The sequence below is a fragment of the Panthera onca genome, chromosome C2 (genome assembly GCF_046562875.1).
Source record: "Panthera onca isolate mPanOnc1 chromosome C2, mPanOnc1 haplotype 2, whole genome shotgun sequence".
In the NCBI taxonomy this organism is placed as follows: Eukaryota; Metazoa; Chordata; class Mammalia; order Carnivora; family Felidae; genus Panthera; species Panthera onca.
In genome coordinates, this window is record NC_138347.1 from 117,716,651 (window position 1) to 117,738,944 (window position 22,294).

Genomic DNA, 22,294 nt, shown 5'->3' on the forward strand with positions numbered 1-22,294 from the left:
TATAGGTTACTCAGAAAAAAATATTAACAAACATGTATCTGATAGAAGACTGGTAGTCAGGATATATTTTAAAAAGCTCTTAAAACTTAATAATTAAATGACAAAAAATGGATCAAAGTAAGCAAAATATTTCAACAGACATTTGGCCAAGAAGTACAAGTGTCCAATAAGCACATAAAAATGTTCAGTATTGCTTATGGCAGGAAAATGTCAATTAAAATCATGAAAAGATACCCAGACATCTCATCAGAATGGTTAAAACAAAAAAGAATGGGTTAACTAATGACCTAACTGTTGGAGAGAACGTAGAGTAGTTATGCCTCTCATACGTTATTGATGGGAATATAATATGGTACAACCACACTGGAAAAAGCTCTGGCAATTTTTTTATGAAACTAAACATATGTTTATTTTTTGACACAGTAATTCAATTCCTAAGAGAAATGAAAACATATGTCTGCAAAAACACTTGTACAAAATGTTTAGAGAGTTTTATTCATAACAGCTAAAGCCTGGAAAGAGCTTGAGTTTCCGTGAGAAGATAATAGATAAAGAATTGTACTGTATTCAAACAACGAAACACTTCATAGTAATAAAAAGAATGAACTATTGGTACATACAACAGCATGGACTAATCTCAAAAATACTCTGCTGAATGAAAGAAAAAAAGCTCCATATCTAGAGTCCATACTGTATGATTCCATGTATAGAATCAATAATTTGATAGGCAACAAATTTCTATGGTAAGAAAAAAATCAGAACAGTTGTTGCCAGTAAAGGGTGGGGCAGGACTCTACTTGGAAGGAGCATGAGGAAGCTTTCAGTGCCGAGGCTAATGTTCGGTTATCTTGATAATGGTGTAGGTTACGCAAGTGAATATATTTGTAAGAACTCAACATGTGGTACACTTAAGATTTATCCATTTTACCATACAGAAATTTTACCTTTCAAGAAAAAAAGGAACCCAATACAAATATTGGATAATAGTTAATCACAGGCATGCTGCAGTATCTAGTAGAAGTGTATTGGTGTTTTCAACTCACTATGACATACGTAAAAAAAAATTAAGCTTTGATTGATGGGTGAAGGAATAGATGGATGATGAAGCAACTATAGTAAAATAATATAATATAGTATAATGAATATAATATAGTAATATAATATAATAATATAGTATTATGTATAATATAGTATTCATTATAATATAGTATTCATTATAATATAATGAATATAATATAGTAATATAATATAGTAAAATATAATATAGTAAAATGATCATTGTAAAATCCAGATCATGGATATATGAGTGTTTGATGTAATGTATTTCAACTTTTCTGTGTATTTGAAAATTTTTACAATTAAATATTGGGAAAAACCAATGCATCTGTTGTTTTATTTATAAAATCCATTTCATTAGTCAAGTGGAACACAATATTCAAAGTAAATTTAGTCAGAGAGAATGCATATAAGATTTTATTTGTTTGGCAATTTCCAAATGTTTAGTGTTTCGCTAATACGTATACCTGCAATGCTTGTTGGCATTATTATTTAGTTTTGTTGTTATATAATGGTGATTGTTATATATGATTATGCATTCAGTGATAATGTATCTTAAATGATGTTGAATGGTAGTGGTTGATGGTTTTGATAGTGTCAGTACTCCTACTTAAGCACATTTTAAGTCACTGAGTGCAGAGTTAGGAAGAGATGCTCACAGTTGGTTCTTGTGAGCCTGTGCAAGCTGACCCCAACCTACCTCTGTTCTGACTTCATCAAACCAGTTAGGGATTGTTATGGACCAAACTGTGCCCCTGCAAAATTCATATGTTGAAGTCCTAACCCCCCGTGTGACTGTATTTGAGAAAGGGTCTTTATTTTTTTTATTTTTTTTAACATTTATTATCTATTTTGAGAGAGAGCTTGTGTGCACATGGGGGAGAGGCAGAGAGCGAAGGAGAGAGAATACCTAGCAGGCTCTGTGCTGTTAGCACAGAGCCCAACATGGGGCTTGTTCTTAGGAACCATGAGGTCATGACCTGAGCCAATATCAAGAGTTGGACACCTAACCTAACAACAGCCACCCAGGTGCCCCAGAGATAGGGCCTTTAGAGAGGTAATTATGGTTAATGAGGTTATAAGGGTGGGGCCCTAATCCAATAGGACTGGTGTGTTATAAAAAGAAAGAGATACCTGAGAGTTCTTTCTCTCCACATGTGCACAGAAGAAAACCCAGGTGAGGACACAGAAGGCAGCCATCTGTAAGCCAGGAAGAAAGTTCTCATCAGAAACCAACTTTGAGGGGGGAGCCTGAGTGGCTCAGTCAGTTAAGTGTCCGACTGCTCAGGTCATGATCTCACCATTCCCAAGTTCAAGCCCCATGTCAGGCCCTATGCTGACAACTCAGAGCCTGGAGCCTGTTTCAGAGTCTCTCTGCCTTCCTCTCTATCTCTGCCCCATCCCCATTCATGCTCTGTCTCTCTCAAAAACAAATAAACATTAAAAAATAATAACAAGGTGGGGGGGTGGGGAAGAAACCAACTCTGAGGACACCTTGATCTTGAAACTTGAGCTTCCAGAGCTATAAGAAAATGAGTTTCTGTTGCTTAAACCATCCAGTCTGTGGCATTTTATTATGGCAGCCCTAGCAGAGCAGTATGCTAATCATGCTTTATTTCCTGAAAGAACACTGTCAGATTAGCATTGCTATTTCCTCTTAAATTTTTTAAAGATTCACAGGATTTTGATTGGCGAGTTTGGACCCTGATCCTATCCATTTTGAAAATTACGTGCTCTGATGCACAGAAATCTTCCTCTTCTACAAGAAAGGTGACCTCAACCACACTGTCTTTCAAAAGATACTCTTGTTTAATGTGAGTGCCATATTCCAACTCTAGTTGGAATATGTCCTTATCTAGCATTGGCTAGATAACTAGCAGTACTTTTTGTCAAATGCTGTTGAAGAAGGATTTAGGCTAATAGTAATTCACTTTGTCTTATGATAAGACATTAATTTAATCAGTGGCTCATTTTTCTCTTCAGCTAAAGCTTTAGGTAAATCGTGTTGGGAAAATAAAACCCAGAGGCAGCAGAGGCAGAAACTAATTGGAAACATTGCTTTTAGGTAATGAAGCACTTACACATCAATTTTGGGGATTCATTAAGTTTTTGGAGGGGACAATTTTTCACGTAAACTCATAATGAAAAACAAACAATTGGGATTGAAATATGTAATTGCCAAAGTCATGAAATATGGGGAGAAATTTGGCAATTCATTTAATTTCACCAAACACTTCACTAAAATATTGTTAAATATTGGTGCTCCAAAGATTTGAAAAATGAACAAAAATATGTTCTACTACTTAAAGTAGTCTACTAGAGGAGAAACTCAATTAAACCTGTCCCAGGTGATAAAGGCAATTAACAAGGTATATATCAGGTGCTGTAGGAACACAATGAGAGATTAATACACTCTTTCTAGGTAGAAGACAGTCCAGAAACAGTGTTATAGTTTCTCTCTCTTCCTATCTCTCAGCTTTTGTATTTTGAAGATAACTGCTGAGAAGGGTCAACATATCCCTTCAGGAAACTAGAGGAAGTTACATTTGTCTCAAGTCCTGTGGTTTGCTCAAGCCAAAAGATCATTCTAGATAACTATAGAAAAAACCGGTGGGGTGCCTTTCTTTGGAGAATTCCAGGAAAGAAAAAGAGAAAACTGATGTCTGAGAGGTGAAGCTGTTTTACCAAAATGAAAAGAAATGAGTCACTCCCAAAGATGTTCAGGAACAATTTTGCTAGTTGATAAGTCTAGATTTTGTGACACTCATTGCAAACACGAAGACTCTTTAAAAAGCTGTGCAGGACTTTTCCAGAAGCAGGACCAGCTACATAATTCTGGGCCCAGGGCAAACTGAAAGTGCTAGGTCCCTTGATTAAAATTATTAAGAATTTCAAGGAGGCAACAGTAGGCTTTAAGCCACATGTGGTGCCCTGGGCAATTGCACTTGCTCTGGGGTCCTGGAAGCCAGTCCTGGCCAGAGGACAGTATCACTCTAAATATTGAAGCAAGCGAAGTATTCCCCATTTCTGTCTGGTTTAGGCAATTACAGGCTTCGGAATGTAATAAATGTAGATCTGAGTCCTGGCTCCATCACTTATCAGCTCCTGGGTTTGGAGCAAGTTATTTTCAGTTTCCTCACTGAAATGTAGTCCTGCAAATTAAGCTTCTATTGCAAGTTCCAGCATCACGTAAATTACACATGTGAATTTTATTCTGGTGACTCTACAAATAACTACGTGTATTACTAAAGAAGAATTATGAAAATTAATGATTTAGAAATCTTGCTATTAGTTTCAGAACAAGAATTACACTAATTGAAACACTTTTTTTTTCTCTTCTTTATTTTTCCCCTCTTGGCCATCAGTTTCATTCCTCATCTCAGCTGTGAGCTGCCAAGCACAAGTTTGATTAACCATAAAAATCATTTCAAGATCAGAAATATTTCTTGTTTAAACAAAAGTTATGTATTTGGGATTAAAGAACATAATGTCATGGACATTGTATATTCCACATACTGTATTCTTCATGGTAATCTTTCACCATTACTTGTTGATATTCATAGATAAATTTAATGTACATAGTGCTTAACAGTTTAAAAAATCTATCTACGTTTTATCTGTCACTGCTGTACAGAAAAACAGGAGTACTGGTTCCTGCCTGTGGACCTCTCTCTCTGGGTAGTATGGCAACTTCCTCCACTGTCTCCAGGTCCTAGAAAGCTGGATTTTCTGGTACATCATTAAAAAACTGGCACCAAGGTTCAAGGTATCTATTCCCTGAGCAAGATCACTGTTATGTTCACTCCATTAAAAAGAGACAGCAGCAAAGGGCGAGTACTTCTGCCAGTACCCAGCCCCGCTGTCCAAGCACACTCCTCTAGGAAATTGCAAAAACAGGAGACTCATGCTCCTGCTGACACTCTGAGTTCCCATGTGCATTATGCGATGCTTGCTGCTGTGTGCCCCCAGCCTTTACAAGATAGACCTTAAGTCATTGTTGGATAACAGGGGCATGAATTATTCATCTCGTTTTACCAATGAGAAACACAAAGTCAGATGGCTGAAATGAAATGCCCAAAGTCACACATCTAATGATGAGAATTGACGTGGCATTCGACCTTCCTATTCGAGGATAATTCATCAGTGATACAGGTTCCTGAATAACAATAGTTGACATACTACTTTGTACTAGATGCTCTCACAGGCAGTTTATATTTACTGACATTTAATCCTGCAACACACCTCTAGAACAGGTACAAATATTGCCTATTCTTTACAGAGAAAGCAACTGAGGAAAGGGGAAGTTTTGTGATTTCCTCAAGGTCTGTTTGTAAGTTGCAAAGCTGGAGTTCAAAAGTAGCTGATCTGGGTCCAGAGTCCCTGCTCCTACTGTCTAGCTGTACTTCAACTCACTTGCTAGCTCAGGAGGTGCTGGGACAACTGTCTGACCATAGCTCTTCCTGGGCCACATAACCAGTTTATTCTGAGGGAAAGGTAAAGAGGGATCTCCCCATCAGGATTCAGGTTGATGTTCAGGGCATTGCCAGGAGGGGAGGGCAGGGCAGGGTTTGTGACCGAAGTCACTTGTTAGTGCAGGTTGTAAGGCCAAAGGTAGAAGAACTGCAGACAGTTAATGGTTTAAGTCCATAGTCTTCAACCTATCAGACTGATGAAATACTTGATACACTCGATAATTAAACACGTATTGTTTTCATGCCCCCCACTAGGCATTCAAAGTCATTCAGGATACCAACAAACATTCTTTGTGCAGGATTGTCCTATGCATTGCAGGAGGTCTAGCATCTCTGGCCCCTGTCCTTTCAATATCAGCAATGTCCCTGTGAAAGTGACAACTACAAGGGCTCCCTAAAGACCCCCTCTCATCTCCAATATGAACTCTGAGATATGATTCATTCTGTGCTAAGAATCAGCAGTATATATCCATGCAAAGCCTTGAGGGGTAATCTAGAATTAGGATCCACAGGCAATTCATCTGTGCCTCACCAGGTTGTACCTCATATCTTTATGTGCCTGGTTTTGAAGCAATTCCCAGTTTCTGAAGGCATGCCCTAAATTTCTCCTAAACAAGATCCCTATTTTCTTTCAGCTCTTGATTCACAAGCCATATGAGAGATTCTGAGCTCATTCATGTTGCTATAACTTCATCAAGAGCTGAGTCCCAAGAAACAAAACTTGGAAGCCAAGTGTTTGAATGACCCTCTTCTGGGAAACAGCTAACTGGCTGGAGTGGTTGGGGTGGGTTGTATGCATGGATAGATTTGTAAAGAACAGCTAAAGCAAGAGAGGTCCCAGAAGTAACTGGTGAGAGAGAGCTGGCAAGCAATTCTAAGTCAAAGTCCTTAATGACTGTCAGAAATCAGAGACAAAATACAAATGCCAGGTCTCCAGGGTAGAAGCAAGTGTTAAATGAGAAAAAGGATCAAAGGTCAGGAAACAGATGGAGATGGAATTTAAGAGTTAGCTGTCCAGGAACCTAAGAGTAGGGATGGGCTGGGATGACAGCCAGAATGTTGTGTGTTTGGGGCTTATTATCTCTGCTCAGTGGTGATGGTTGCACAACTCTCTGAATATACCAAAACCACCGAACAGCACACTTTGAAAGAGTGGCTTTTATGGTATGAAAAATCTACCGAAATAAGTCTTTTAAAAAGTATATGTTGGGACAGATAGAAAATCAAAGAGAAAGAACGTGACAGGAATCTGTGTACCTAGTAATCCTAAGATCTTTAGTGGTAACACAAAATTTTTGTGGATATGCAGAACTAAAAGTGAAATTGCATCTCTCAGCTATGGCATCCAGCATTATCATCCAGTTATTATTAAGACATCGTAGATCTAAGAGAGCAGCAGAGGGATTACACCGGTTTTCTTGATCTGAAAAGCATGATGATGTTAGCACCCACCCGCTGGTATGAGAAAGTGAAGAGTTTATTTTCCAGTCCGGGGTATTCAGAGTCATCAGGAATATCAAAAGCATGTCCCCCAAAATCATATTTTTCTGAATTTAATGATATGATTCATATAAAATGTTTTCTTTAAATCATTACCTAAACTAATTTTTTGTTCTACAATTATTTTTAAAGACATATGAAATGTAGTTGTTAATACATCTCCTTTTTTTTTTTTTTTTTTTTTTTCTTGACCAGTATGAAGCTCAGGCATGACTCAATTTACTCAAGCCAATCATTTAAGCAGATTATTTAAGACTTGGCTCAGGTCTGGCAGAACACAAATAAATATTACAATGTAAAATAAACATATAATGGATATTATTAGATCATGTCCAGCCATGGCTAATTTTGTGGTAGATTGTATCATAGTTGCTCCTATGTCCAAGAACGTTCTAAGTTTGTTGAAAACTTCTACAAGGTAAAGGAACAGGAATGTGTAAACGTGGTTAAATAAAACAATGGTTTTAACCTCCTTTTTGGATGTGTACCAAAGTAATGGAGGAAGCAATTACCACACCAGCTGACACACAAACATTGTTTAACAAATATGTCCTCAGTGGATCGTTAGTTTTCAGTGTATTGTTAATTCATTTTCAAAACATTTTCAAATGTTCTTGGATCTTAATATAATCAAAAAGAGGTGAAAATTAGAAAAATGGAACAAACAGTATGTCCTTGGCGACGATAATGCCTGTGATACTTTCCATTTAGTTGGCACTCACTAAGTGACTATTCAAGAAATCTAGTAAAAGATACCATACATCTGTCCATCCAAGATATGTATTGAATCCAACCATGTGCCTGCCACTGTGCTAAGAACTGGGATTACACAGGTGCCACCTTGGACACAGTCTACCCATGAGCCCACAAAGCTAATTGTAACATACGGTGTGAGGATGATCATAGGGAGAGGTGCCGGAGGATCCATAAAAAGAGGATTTAACCCAATGGGATGAAGGAAGAATAGCAGAGAGGAGTTGGAAAGGTTTGGGGAGTAAGGCCTGAGCCAAGATTTGTATAGGAGTTACCCAGGTAAAGGGCAGAAATAGAAGAGGGATGGAAGTAGAAGATTCCAAAATAAGGGGATGATATGAAAAGAGGAACAGTCTGTTCAGTCTGACTCAGTCTGTTAAATGTCCGACTTTGTTTCAGGTCATCATGATCTCACGGTTCATGGGTTCGAGCCCCGCGTTGGGTTCTGTGCTGACAGCTCAGAGCCTGGAGCCTGATTCAGATTCTGTGTCTCCCTCTCTCTCTGCCCCTCCCCCACTCACGCTCTGTGTGTGTCTGTCTCTCTTTCTCAAAAATAAATAAAAGAAAGAAAGAAAAAGAAAGAAAGAAAGAAAGAAAGAAAGAAGTCAGAAGCTCAACTGACTGAGTCACCCAGGTGCCCCAAGGCAATGAAGGATTTAAACAGGGGACTAATGTGGTTTGAATTGTGTTTTGGTGACATCATTAAGACAATGATTAAGACAATCATTAAGACAGTTTGCATACCTTTGTGGTATTAAAGAAGGAAAACAGGACAATTATTTAAGAGGCAAGATCTACACACATGTAGCAATTGATTAGATGTTAATTAGTGGAAGGTAAGTTTCAAGGAAAACTCCTGATTTCTAGCTAAGTGCATTATAGTACCACCAATCAAAACAGGAAACATAGGAAAACATGCCTGGGATAAAATCAATTTTATTTTGAATCTGTTGAATTTGGGATGCCATTGCCAGGCCCCGATGGGAATGTCTAGTAAGCAATTGGATATATGAGTCTATAGCTGAGGACGGGCTCTCTGTGGAATCAAGAGGTTTGGGAATTTCAATACAAGGGTAGTCACTGAAAACATTTGAAAAGGTGAGATTACCCAACAAGGATTTGTCAAGTAATGTATCCTAGGGAACATGGACATTTAGAGGTTATGTGGCGGGGGGCGGGGGGGGGGAGTTGTGAAAGAGGCAAAGAACTGCAAAAGTATGAGAACCAGGAGGGTGTGATGTCAAGGAGCAGAGAGCCATGAGGGGTCAGTAAATAAAGACTTAATTGTTTCCATTGAATTTGGAAATACAGAGGTCATTCGTGAACTATGCCAGAATCATTTCCATGGAGAATTAAGAAAGCAAGCCAGATTGCAAGCAGTTGAGAAATGAATGGAAAATAAGATAGAAATGCTTTTCAGTTGAGAAGAAGAGAAAAGTCTCCATGGTGTATAGGGAGAAACGGAGACAACAGAGTACTTTTTTCAGATCAGGGGCAAAGCCTAAATTTTGCCTAAGCAAAAGAAAGAAAAAAGAAAGAGTTGAAGATATTGGAGGTGGACATTTCAAAAGGCTAGGTGGTTTCTGGTGCGTGTTCTCAATCCAGAAAGAAATATCTATACATCTGGAAATAGCTGTCTGTCTGTATCTATCTGTATCTATCTATCTATCTATATGGCCTAAGGTCCAAAGGTTGGCACAGTGTATTGGCACATGTCTGCTAATTGAGATCGAGTCAACAGGACCAGGCTACCACATCTGAATTTCACATGTCTCCAGACTGGACTTGTTTGTTTTGTATATGGTAAATATATTCTTGAAATTAAGAATGCCTTGGGCCCTTTCTTCTATCCTGCATTTGTGTGTGTTTGAGTGTGTTTCCATCTGACACATTAGCTCCCTCTCTTCTGTGTTGTTTCAATCTTTATAATATGTCTGGATCATTTTCACAATCAGAAAAATATTGAAAATATTTCCATTACGAACCTAACAAGAATCAATGGCCTGGAGAAGTTGACTGACTTCTGACTAAAATATCTGACTAAATTCAGTGGGTGGGGAACGGACAGTTTCTTTCTTGTCATAATAACATGGAAGGCACCAAATCCACAGGTAACATACACTTAAACAAGAAAAATATAGGGGCTCTTGGGTGACTCAGTCAGTTGAGCATCCAACTCTTGATTTCAGCTCAGGTCATGATCTCACAGTTCATGAGTTTGAGCCCTGTATCAGGCTCTGGGCTGAGAGCACCGAGCCCCTGTGTCTCTCAAAATAAATAAATAAACTTAAAAAAAAAAAAAAAAAACAGGAAAAATATATACAAACATTGAAAGCAAAGAAATTCTATGTATTCACTGGAAGTAGCCATTTTCAAATGTTCTATTATTTTGCATTATTTATTTTTAGAGCCTATAAACAAACCTGTTTCTGGTAGTCTTATGTCCCCCAAATTTAAAACTCATCACAGTATAATTATGATAGGAAGAAACATATTATGAGAATTGAACAAGAGCAGAGTAGAAAATAGGTTAACAAGGGGCACCTGGGTGGCTCAGTCGGTTGAGCATCCGACTTCAGCTCCAGTCATGATTTCATACTCCATGAGTTTGAGCCCCGTGTCGGGCTCTGTGATGACAGCTCAGAGCCTGGACCCTGCTTCAGATTCTGTGTCTACCTCTCTCTCTGCCCCTCCCCTGCTCATGCTCTGTCTCTCTCTGTCTCAAAAATAAATAAAAATATTAAAAAAAATTTTTCTTAAAGAAAATAGGTTAGCAAACTTAACAACTGTCATATATTTGTGAGTATATATAACTGCTTACAAAGAAATCTGCTATTGAAAGCTAAGAGACATTGTTTTCAAAATCATTTGAATCATTGTAAAAAAATATTCAATAGCTCAATTACTGTGAACTATATATTAAACTACATTTCCAGTGTTTTCTTGGGCTATTCTTGGGCATTTAGTTTTTTTCTTCATGTAATTGAAGATCATTTTAGCAATTTTTTAAAAGTTAAGTGTTTTTTGTATTAAAATAATATATTAACTTTAAATGTATTGATTTTTGAAATCTTGAGTCTTTCCATTGAAAAGCATTGCTTACATTTCCTATATTTTACAACAAGCATTGAAATTTCAGTCTTCTTCATGAAGGTTCTATCCATTTCTTGTTAAACGTATTACTTTTTTTAAGATTTTATTTAAATCCAAGTAGGTTAACATATAGTGTAATAAAGGTTTCAGGAATAGAATTTAGTGATTCCAAAGTTGTCTCTATTGTGCATGGAATTTTTTTAAAAAAATTTAATGTTTATTTTTTTTAAATTTTTTTATATAATGTTTATTTTGTTTTTGAGAGAGAGAGAGAACATGAGCAGGAGAGGGGCAGAGAGAGAAGGAGACACAGAATCCGAAGCAGGCTCCAGGCTCCGAGCTGTCAGCACAGAGCCCGACACGGGGCTTGAACCCATGAATTGCGATATCATGACTGGAGCCAAAGTCAGACACTTAACTGACTGAGCCACCCAGGTGCCCCTATTGTGCATAAAATTTTATTTATTTTTTTTACTCTTTTCTTTTCTAGGACTAATGAAGATAATATGGGCGAAAAGAGGGAGAGGCAGAAAATAAATTTAATAAATGCATTCATAAATATAAGAATTTAAAATAAGTATACTACATAATTGAGAAAGACAGAGGGTGTAATGATTGCAAAGATCCTGGGGTGGGAGTGTGATTCTGACATTTAAGCATCAGAAAGAGGCTAGTGTGACCGGAGCAGAAGCAAGTGAGTGAGAGAGGAATAGGGGAGGAGATCAGAGTTGCTAGGGCATATGGGTCACTATGGGGTCTGTGGCTTCTCCTCTGAGACTGATAGAGTAAAAGCAAGCAAGTCAACCTTTCTTTACTGTAGCACCTCAAGAAAACCTCTTTTTTTTTTTAATGTTTATTTATTTTTGAGAGAGAGACAGAGACAGAGACAGAGTGTGAGCAGGGGAGGGCCAGAGAAAAAGGGAAACACAGAATCTGAAACAGGTTCCAGGCTCTGAACTGTCAGCACAGAGACCAATGTGTGGCTCGAACTCATGAACTGCGAGTTCATGATCTGAGCCAAAGTCTGACACTTAACTGACTGACCCACCCAGGTGCCCATCAAGAAAACCTCTTGATGACCCATTCTATTCTTATTCTCCTGCACACAAGGCAGGAGGGATCTGCCCATGATTCAGTTTCTTCTTGGCTTTAGTATAGGAACCCTGGCTTCAGAGACTGATCCGGCCCAAGAGTTCATGGTTGCGCATTAGCTTCCACACCAAGGCCACTATGGAACACACTGCCTCAGTGGCCCGCAGACTCCCATAAACATCAGCTTCCATCTGACTCAGGAAGAACAGACACATAGGATTTGGTGGCACAGGGAAGGGAGCTAATTCCAGTCATCACCCTCCCGGAAGCTCCTGCTTCAGAACCCGAAACTATATTTATCTTGGTCCAATTGCACAAGGTCTCTTTATTCTCACCTTCCCATATTTCAAAGAAATTGATAAAATAAAAAGCCACAAGTTAACACGAAGCAATTTCTATATCCCAATACATAGCATTTATTGTAAGTATTTATTTGATATTTTACGATGACTTTTATATAACATCATATTGTTCAACAAACCTTACTTTATTGTAAGCAATAGGCAAAAAGGTTTAGCTGTTTACAACAAAACTGTAGTTGGACTCTTCGCAGAACTATCTGAGGTTGTGGAATCACTCTTGCTTGAAACAATGAGTATGAATGTGATTAAAACAACGAATACCTTTTCGGCACTTATTTGTTATACATCATGCTAAATCCTTTATGCATGTGATTACCTCAGTCCTTCAAACAAGCCAGTGCGGTAAGCATTACTGACATTTTACTATTGCAAGGGAGGACATCTAGGGGGCACACACATGTCGAGTGGCAGGACTGATCTTGTCTGCCTCTAACCCAGGGGACCTAACATCCAGTCACTGTTTACAAAACCACCCAACAAAGGCAGAAGCACTCAAAGGCCACAGAACCTTTGCAAAGATATAAAGCTGTATTACAAAATCCTCGGTTCCAGGGGACCTGTTGAGACAGCGGAGCAGAGCAGTTCAAGACTTGTTTCAGTGAGCATCACACAGCTTTGTTTCAATGGAGAGCAGCATATAGGAGCAGTTGTCTGCTCTGATCTCTGCCAGGATACTCCAAGCCAAGAATTACATTTTTAGCTCAAGGGCACTATCTCTCTTAGAGATGTAGTTCTAAATTGAGGGCATTAACTGAGCCTCTGCTTTTCAGTCTGTCTCCTGAACATCCAAGGGTATTATTTTGGAAAAAAAAAAAAAAAAAAGAATGATAAAGAACCAGAGAATCAATGTGCTATACTCAGCTTCTCAAATGACTGGTATAATTTCCTATCTTCATTATCAGCAGCAGCAGCAAGTAGCATTATTATAATCATTATTATAAGTATTTGTAGGCAAACTCTTTCTATAGTCAAAGTGTTAGGTATGATCTCTTGCACTAACAAGTGAACCTCTCTAGTCTTTCCTTCTTGGGTTAAACTGTTGGGAGCTGGGTGGAGGTGGGCAGGTCTGGAATCTTCTGTACAATGTACTGGCCAGGCACCCTTTGAACCCTGTTCGTGAGGTGGTCCCTTGAAACTTCTGGAGAGCTGTAATGATTGGAAAGTGGTATACTGAAGGAACATCATTCGTCCTCCTCTGAAAATTCTATTCCTTGTTTTTAGCACCAACACATTGCAATGCAAAGTTACTTCTATGTAATTCAAATACTTCAAAACAACTGGCCCATTCTTCCTTCTTCCTAAATCTTTATTTTTCCAGTGTAAATATTTCTGGCTTTAGCTGCTTTTCAAATGAAGCTATATCCAGATGCACTCTCACTCTACTGACTCTTTAAGACACTTTACGTTCTGCAGCTCTATTTGAGATGAGGCCCTGGGAACTAAATGATATTTCAGACACGTTCTTTGCATTGCAGAAGACAGGTGAACTGCCTGGGACCTTCCTTGCTTGGACACTGGACATCTATCTGCTAATGTAGATTAAGTTTGCATCCGCCCACGTGAGATGACTGAATCATACTGAGCGTGGAGTGTATGGAATCATTTGGAATTTTGTTTATTTTGCGTGGATTTTGGCAGTTTACTAATTAGGGTTTTGTTTCTTTGTTTTTCAGTGGATGTCACGTGACATAGTGAAAAGGGCACCAGACTTAAAGTCAGAGTATTTGGATTGAATCCTTACAACAACATTCAAGAACTCATTCAACAACATACAACAAGCTCATAAATTTTTTATTTTACCTCTCTGTTTTCTCATATTTAAGTTAAGCTTGATGAAGATTGAAGATAAAGTATACAAAAGGAGTTCCTGAAGACTTGTGTAATCATTAAGTATTGTTTTTTGAAAACTTAAAGTGAGAGTCTTTTCATTAACCCCTTTTGATTCCATCATGTGATTTTTGCCCAACTCTTTCATTGCTAAAAGACTTGTGCCAAGAGATAGGGTTAGCAATTATATTATTTTAAAACAATATACAAAAAATATGGTTGGACTATATTGAGAAGTAACTGGTGTTTTTTTCATGAAGAAGTAAAATTGCTTTTTTGCAAACTACAGCGATATCATTTATTTCAATCTCAGTTGGGGAAGTGAACAATTATCCTGGTGTTCCGGGAAAGATGAGTGCCTGACTTTTTAAACAGAAATACTTCAAAGTCAGTTAATGCTTCTTAAGCAGAGACGGGCAGAGGGAGGAACGGGTGATGCTCTTAGTTCGTCACTGGTAGCTTCAAATTATGGTAATTAGACCCACTGGTCAAAGAATGTCAGACTCCCTTAAGATCTCAGGGCTGCAATTCTTGACAGTGTTTATTGTTTATCACAGCACAACCAAGTTGCTTTGAGAACAACTTCCAAGTAGGGACTTATTGAGGGTGATAGTCCCTTGTGACACAATGGCTACAGCTATGGCTTGACCCAGGCCAAAACGAAGCCAGGATGAGTGCTTTTCTAATGTTCCTGGAAGGCTGTGATTGTACCAAGGACACTGCCAAAACCCCTCCCTGCTTTGCCAAGGCCCATCAGCAGAGTAATGAATGCAGAGGTGTAGGCTAAAGTGCCCATGGCAGTAAAGAAAACCAGATTGTGTTTTGTTCTAACGGCACAAATCGTGGTTTCAGAACTGTGAAAAGCCAAACCTGAATGCTCTTCTGATGACAGATTACAAAGTAAGGAAGGACTAGTTTCAAGAACATAATGTGGGAGGAGATTATATTGTAGTCTGAGAGACATCAACAATAATAAAGATGACAAAACTCTTGCTTAAAGATTAGCAGATCTACTTAGAACTTAGGAAAGCTTTGGGTTTGTTTCTACTAGGTAGTCAAAAAAAGAAAAATCATGTCCCTCTCTCACACTCTCACATTCCTTAGTCCCCATCCCTCCACCTTGTCACCACCCCCTTCGGTGAGGCTAACAAGCAAACTGAGATCCAGGAACAGGATGGTTCACAATGAGGGGTGCTATGTCTGCACAGCAGAAGAAATATGCCTATTCATGAAAACTACTAAAGAATTACACCTAAAGGAAACAATGATTTTATTAGTAAAATTTCAGTGTGCCTACGAATTTTAATACTTTTTTCAAAAATATTATAAGAAAATGTAAGTACAGAAGTTGTGTTGAAATGTCCTATTTCACATGTCAGCATAGGAAGGAGAGTTAGAGATCCAAGATAATTTCTCTATAACTGAACAGTATTATATTACCTGCTTTATTTGGGCTTTTTTTTTTTTTTTTTTTTTTAAAGCCAGCCACTTACCATTCTCTACATCTTTACCTATACGTACTAGAAAAGCATCCATACTTTCCTAAGATGACCAGCATTTCTATCATAGATGATCGGCTCAGGGACCGTTTTCTGTCATGTGAATACAGAAGCAGAGAAAGCCAGACCTTAATAAAATAAATAAATAAAACAAAAAGAACAATAGAAAATACAGAGAGACAAGAGATGGAGAGAGCATTTACTTGTTTCCCCAAAATATTAGAGGTAGACCTAGTCGTTAGTCTCTGGGGTCCACACCATAATAATTAAATCAGAATCTTTGTGGATAGAGAGCCCAAACACTGATATTTTTACAAATCTTGCCGGGTAAGTCTACGGGGAAGCCAGCTTTGAGAATCATGGTTTTAGACAGTTGCTGAGGCCCAAATGCATCTACAATGAGGGCTTGAAAGATACCCCTGTATCTGTTCAATAAACAATTCTTAGTTGATGTACTCCACTAGAATTTTAAAATATATCGTAGGTGCCATATTTCATTAAAATATGTTTTAATGCTGGGGTGCCTGGGTGGCTCAGTCAGTTAAGCAACTGGTTCTTGGTTTTGGCCCTGCCATGATCTCATGGTTTAGTGAGTTCAAGCCCTGCATTGGGCTCTGTGCTGGCAGCACAGAGCCTGCTCGAGATTCCCTTTCTCCCTCTCTCTCTCTCTGCCCCTCCCCCATACGTGCTGTCTCTGTCTCTCTCAAAATAAATAAATAAACTTTATGGAAAATTAAAAAAAAAAATTGTTTTAATGCTATGTTACATTTTGATCAGTTGTCTCGGAGAGAAATTTACAGCACATTTCTGAATTGTCATTCCTTTGACCAGAGGTTTTTGTTTGTTTATTTTGTTTTGTTTGCCTTTTTTTTTTTCAGAGGTAAAGTTTCAGGGTTACAAACAAAATATACGTAATTGTATTAGTTTAGTAGGAGTCTCAGTTTCATGGTTTTCAACACTGAGCATAAGAAACTGCAGAATTTCCCCGGTTCCATTGTCCAGAGATCAATGACTACAGTTACTTCCTAAGTGTTACCAGTTTCTGCAGATGTTCAGGAACATGATGTTTCTACCACCTCTATCTGCCTTTTAAATAGGGAACATGTAAGTTTATAGAAAGGTGGACACCAAAAATTAATGAAATTTTTATCTTTTTTACATGAAAAGTACAATCTTCCAAGTGTTGATTTTGTCAGATTTTCTTAAAAACTTCTTTTGACTCCTTTTCCCCCCTTGGAAACCTTGAGCCAAATCTTTATTGTTTTTCTCATTCTTTGATGAGCTTTTCACATATTTCTTCTGGTATTTGCTATAGATTCTTGATATACACTTCATGCACTGCAAGATTCAATCTGGTTTGGACATAATTTCTTTTTAATTTCATTTCTATAAACCCCTTTCCCTTTAACTTGGTAACTTATTCGCTATATCCAAATTAAGAAGAAGCAATGTTCACATCACTCAGCTTTCTTACCTTAATGTCTTTCTTAATCTATCACTAAGAGAGATAGATATTTATGTTTGCAAAGGGCATCTTCACATAATTTAGATTCTGCCTGTTAACATCCAGCAGTTTGCTTAGTCATAAAGTAAAGGTAAGTATTGTAAATCCAAATATTTCCCTTGATTCAAATAATAAAAACAATCATAATGCCTTCATTCTGAGATGATGATGTTCACTTTTCTTACATTCATACCCAGGGGTCGGTTACTGTATTTCCTTCAAGACTCGATGTGACTGTGTATCTGGCTATCTGCATGGTTGACCAACATTCCCTAGAAGTCAGAGTAGTTTCCATCACAGTCAATGGATCTCTTCTTGAAGTACTGATTTTGTACACTGTATTAGTTTGTTTGATTGGTTAGTCATTTTTGTATAGTATATTTCAATTCTCTGGAATCTGTCATAAAACAGAACAATCAAAATTTGTTTACTAAATTTTTAATATATATATTTTTAGAACTCAACAAGTGGGTCATACCAAATTTTACTTCTCTTACCAAAATGTTCGTTTAGCAGCCCTACATTTTGGTTTTGCTATCATTGCTTTTAATGGACTCATTGGAGTCCATTGGAGTGGACTTAATGGAGTAATTGTTAGTACTCCAGAATTAATCTCATTTCCTCTTCCCTCTGTTTTAACTGTGTCTTCCTCTTTCATTGACTGAAATTTCTCTTTTGGTGCCATTCAATGAGTCAAACATTTATGGATATCTGCAAACCTTTCATTTTTTGTTTATTTTTTTAGGAGATCAAGAATCCTTTGATGAAAAGGTGGGGAATTCTTTTGTTTTCTTATAGGTGGACAGATTCACTGCTTCCAAACAGCCTAGAAGAGGAATGTATCCAAAGTAAGGAATGTTTTAATGTACTCTCACACTGGGAGGAAATACTGTTTTGTAAATTTGACAGACATTTTTGATTCTATCAGCTCAGAAATGATGGCCAGGTAATCTGAAAAAGTATAACACAGAATTAATCAAACCAGGAGCTAGAAAGATTCAAAAGAGAAGTTTTCTTTTCCATGTTGCTGAAAAGTTTCATTTGAATTACTATTCAGTTGTGAAATCTTCAACAAGTACTTATTAATTGGCTAAAGTGCCAGGATTATACTAATTCATGGAGATTCAGATGTGAAGAAACTGGGCTGGGGTGCCTGGCTAACTCAGTAGGCAGAGCATGAGACTCTTGACCTCAGGGTTGTAAGTTCCAGTCCCATGTTGGGAGTAGAGATTACTTAAACATAATAATTAAAAGAAAAATCTTATAAATAAATAAATAAATAAATAAATAAATAAATAAATAAATAAAAGAAACTATGCTGATGGGAGCTTCAGTCTTAAATCATCAAAATTTCTTTGAAAGAGGAGCATTGGCATTATGTCAATGACAAATAAGAATAAAGATTTAAAGGTTTGTCACAGATCAAACTGGAACTTAAATGTTTGTATTCTTTTTTTGGTGTTTTTTTCCAAAACATAAAGATGTAATTTTGTTGTAATTTACAAAAATCTATTGTCAAGACTGTAAATGAAATTTAAAGCAGGGAAGAAAAAATAATTTTTTTAATGTTTATTTATTTCTGAGAGAGAGAGAGAGACACAGTGTAAGCAGGGGAGGAGCAGAGAGAGAGGGAGACACAGAATCCGAAGCAGGCTCCAGGCTCTGAGCTGTCAGCACAGAGCCTGATTCGGGGCTTGAACTCACAGACCACGAAATCATGACCTGAGCTGAAGTTGGACGCCCAACCGACTGAGCCACCCAGGTGCCTTAGGAAAGATAAATTTTCAACTGATACTATTCAGATTCTATTCTCTTTAGCTTAAATAATTTATAGTTTGAATTAATGTAACTTGGTTGCTTATTTCATAAACTTCCCCAAACAAGTAATAGTAATTTTAACTAGGAGTGCTCCTCTTTACTTCCTTACTTTGATTCATACTTTTGTTCTGCAAATAATTTAGTGCTAGTTCTGTGTCAAGCGCTGTGCTTGGCTTAGCTCAGACTTCTTCCAAATTAATGAAAGAATCAGCACAGATTTTCTGCAGCCCAACTGGATAGTCTCTCCACTAGTCTCTCCACGAAACGTCTGCACTTGTTTTCATCTTCTGGTACATCTGACAGGTACACTCCATACAAATTAAACTGAAAGTCAGGAGGTCTGTTGGATGCACTCTTATGAAGCTATCGTGTTCCTCCTCTTGTGATGTTGTTCAGTACACTTCTCATGCATTCAGAAATCTTAATTCTTTGGTCCAATAGGCATGTATTATCTCCCCTCCACTGTAAAATGATGGGACTACTCTTTACAAAGTCTTTCTCATACAATTCAATGAACACATCAATGTACTAACCTTTTTTCTTTAAGTTATTCATTTGGAGAGGGAGAAAGAGCACACTTGGATCGGGCATGGTATAGAGGGAGAGAGAGAGAGAGAGAGAGAGAGAGAGAGAGAGAGAGAGAGAGACTCAAGCAGGCTCTGTGCTGTCAGCGCAGAGCCTGACACGGGGCTCGATCTCACAAAGTGTGAGGGCATGACCTCAGCCGAAATCAAGAGTTGGCTGCTCAACTGACTGCGGCCACCCAGGCGCCCAATCAATGTACTAATTTAATGAGACTTGTTTTCTTCAAATTGTCTTGTAGATTTACATTTTTATTGAAATATGAGCCTTAAAGACACTTTACAACTGTCTACTGCTGGACAAACTATTTAGGCTGCCTCTCTGTGTCACATAGCCTCTCTGTTCCCTGTCCTTCCTCTGCCCTTCTCTACCAGAAAGTGTAGCAAGATTGAGGTATTTTTGGAAAATGGAAGATAAAAAAAGAGGTTAGAGTGGGAGAGAGCCAAAGCATAAGAGACTGTTAAAAACTGAGAACAAACTGAGGGTTGATGGGGGGTGGGAGGGAGGGGAGGGTGGGTGATGGGTATTGAGGAGGGCACCTTTTGGGATGAGCACTGGGTGTTGTATGGAAACCAATTTGACAATAAATTTCATATATTGAAAAAAAAAAAGAAAAATGGAAGATAACAGTAATCCCATTTTTTTTTTCTTTACAGGTCAAGGATTTCGATTTCTTTTTGCTTTTCTTTGTAGATATGGTATATTCACCTAACCCCTGGAGCTTAGTAGAGGTGGAAAAGTATTAATGTGGAAGAGATGTGAAACTAAGAACTGATAATGAGAGTGAATAGCATCCCATAACACAGAGGTATAGTGGGAGCAAGTGGAGGCCAGTTGGGAAGCAGGCAGGAATTACTGCATTATTAAGGCCATGAGGGAAATTTCTATCACCTATATGCAACCCAGAGTCTCTTTTACCCATGGCTTCCTACATGTAAGACAGAGAACACATGTTTCTGAATCAGGTTTGTTATTCCTGTTTTTTTATACATTAAAAAAATGTTGTTGTTTTTTTTCAATTTAAGTTTAGTGCTTTCAAATGGAGGCATTACCCCACTATTTGTCCCTTAGTTTGATTTCCAAGGAACCCAAAGAGATGGCTCAGGATACTTTTAAAATATCTGTTGAATGAAATGATAACAGAATACCAATTTGATGTGTGCTTCAACTCTCTTGTTTTATTAGAACTCCAAAGGTTGAATTTATTAGCTTTCCAAATTATGTATGAGTATGAGCTTATATTCCTCACTGTGTAAATTCAACTCCAAATCTTCTGTAACTTTTTTAGTTTTCTGGCTCTAGATTCTCTCTTCCTGCAAAACACCTTGTGGACTTGTTTGTTTATAGAGAAATATAAATATTTTTAATATTTATTTTAATGTTTATTTATTTATTTGCAAGTGAGTGAACGGGGGAGGGACAGAGAGAGAGGGAGAGAGGGAGAATCCTAAGTGGGCTCCATGCTGAACTTGATCAGTGCAGGGCTTGATCTCAGGAACCAGGAGATATGTCTTGAGCTGAAATCAAGAGTTGGAGGCTTAACGAACTGAGCCACCCAGGTTCCTTGAGATATATTTTTTAAAAATCACCCCATGTTTTTTAGTATAATTTTACTTCAATAAGATTGAAATTCTCTTTCTTCTTGATAAATCATTTTTATTTGTGCTTCCTTGAGGTGATATTGAAATAATTTTGATTGGGTTTCATGTGTTCCCCCAAACACTCCAGTCATTCTTTTCCATTCTTTATTGCTGTATTCTTGAAGATGCAACCCACTTTCCACTTCATGTATCAAAGAAAATTTGAATAGATGGTATAAATGAGTTCAAGCTTTTTTAAGTTTTTTTTTTAAATGTTCATTTTATTTTTGAAAGAGAGACAGAGTGCTAGTGGGGAAGGGGCAGAGAGAGAGGGAGACACAGGATCCAAAGCAGGTTCAGGCTCTGAGCTGTCAGCACAGTGCCTGATGCGGGGCTTGAACTCAAAAACCGCAAGATATGACCTGAGCCATGCTCAGGTTGGCGAAGTTGGTGCTCAACCAACTGAGCCATGCAAGCACCTTGAATACAAGCTTTTAAAATCATATAAACTACATCCATGGGCACAAAATAACATGTAAATGTTTCTTTGAAACCACTGTCAATTATATTTTCAACATCATAGAACATGTGAACATTCAGAAAACTTGTGAAAGGCAAACTCTCCCAATTTCCACAGAGAAAAAAGTGCAATATTGACTTATAGAAATCTTACACACACACACACACACACACACACACACACACACACACACACGTTCTATTTTAATTTTCTCTGGTTGCTTTAACAAATTGCCACAAACCAGATCACATTAAATAACAGAATTCTATTCTGTCACAGTTCTGGAGGCTAGAAATTTGAAGAAAAGGTGTTATTAAGGTTGATTCATTCTTGCAGACTCAGAGGAAGAATCACTTCTATACCTCTCTCCTGGCTTCTGGAGGTTGCTAGCAATCCTTGGTGCTCCTTGGCTTTATAGACACATCACTCTGCTCTCTGCCTGCATTGTCACATGGTGCTTTCCTTCGTCTGTCTCTGTGTTCCAATTTCTCTCTTCTTATAAGGCACTAGTCATTGGGTTAGGACCACTCCAATTTAGTATGGTTGCATTTAAATTTTTTTGTCAATGTTTATTTTTGAGAGACAGAGAGGGACAGGCGTGAGCAGGGGAAGGGCAGAGAGAGAGGGAGACACAGA

The 22,294-nt window shown here is 37.9% G+C and overlaps 1 protein-coding gene across 5 annotated transcripts in view; it reads left to right on the forward strand.

Annotated features, from left to right (window-relative positions):
- Positions 1-20,931, forward strand: part of LOC144612776 (phospholipid scramblase 4-like) — a 77,183-nt gene extending 56,252 nt beyond the window's left edge. The window contains exons 7-8 of one of the 5 annotated variants that reach the window (XM_081790129.1): positions 17,957-18,006; positions 20,215-20,931. In XM_081790129.1, the coding sequence (XP_081646255.1) occupies positions 17,957-18,006; positions 20,215-20,270 (106 nt within the window). In that variant the 3' untranslated portion in view covers positions 20,271-20,931. Of the gene's footprint in view, positions 1-14; positions 1,117-14,001; positions 15,574-17,956; positions 18,007-20,214 lie in introns of those variants that run through there. The other 4 variants (XR_014135241.1, XR_014135240.1, XR_013549830.2 and 1 more) reach the window with 4 other exon arrangements.
- Positions 20,932-22,294: the final 1,363 nt, after the last annotated feature.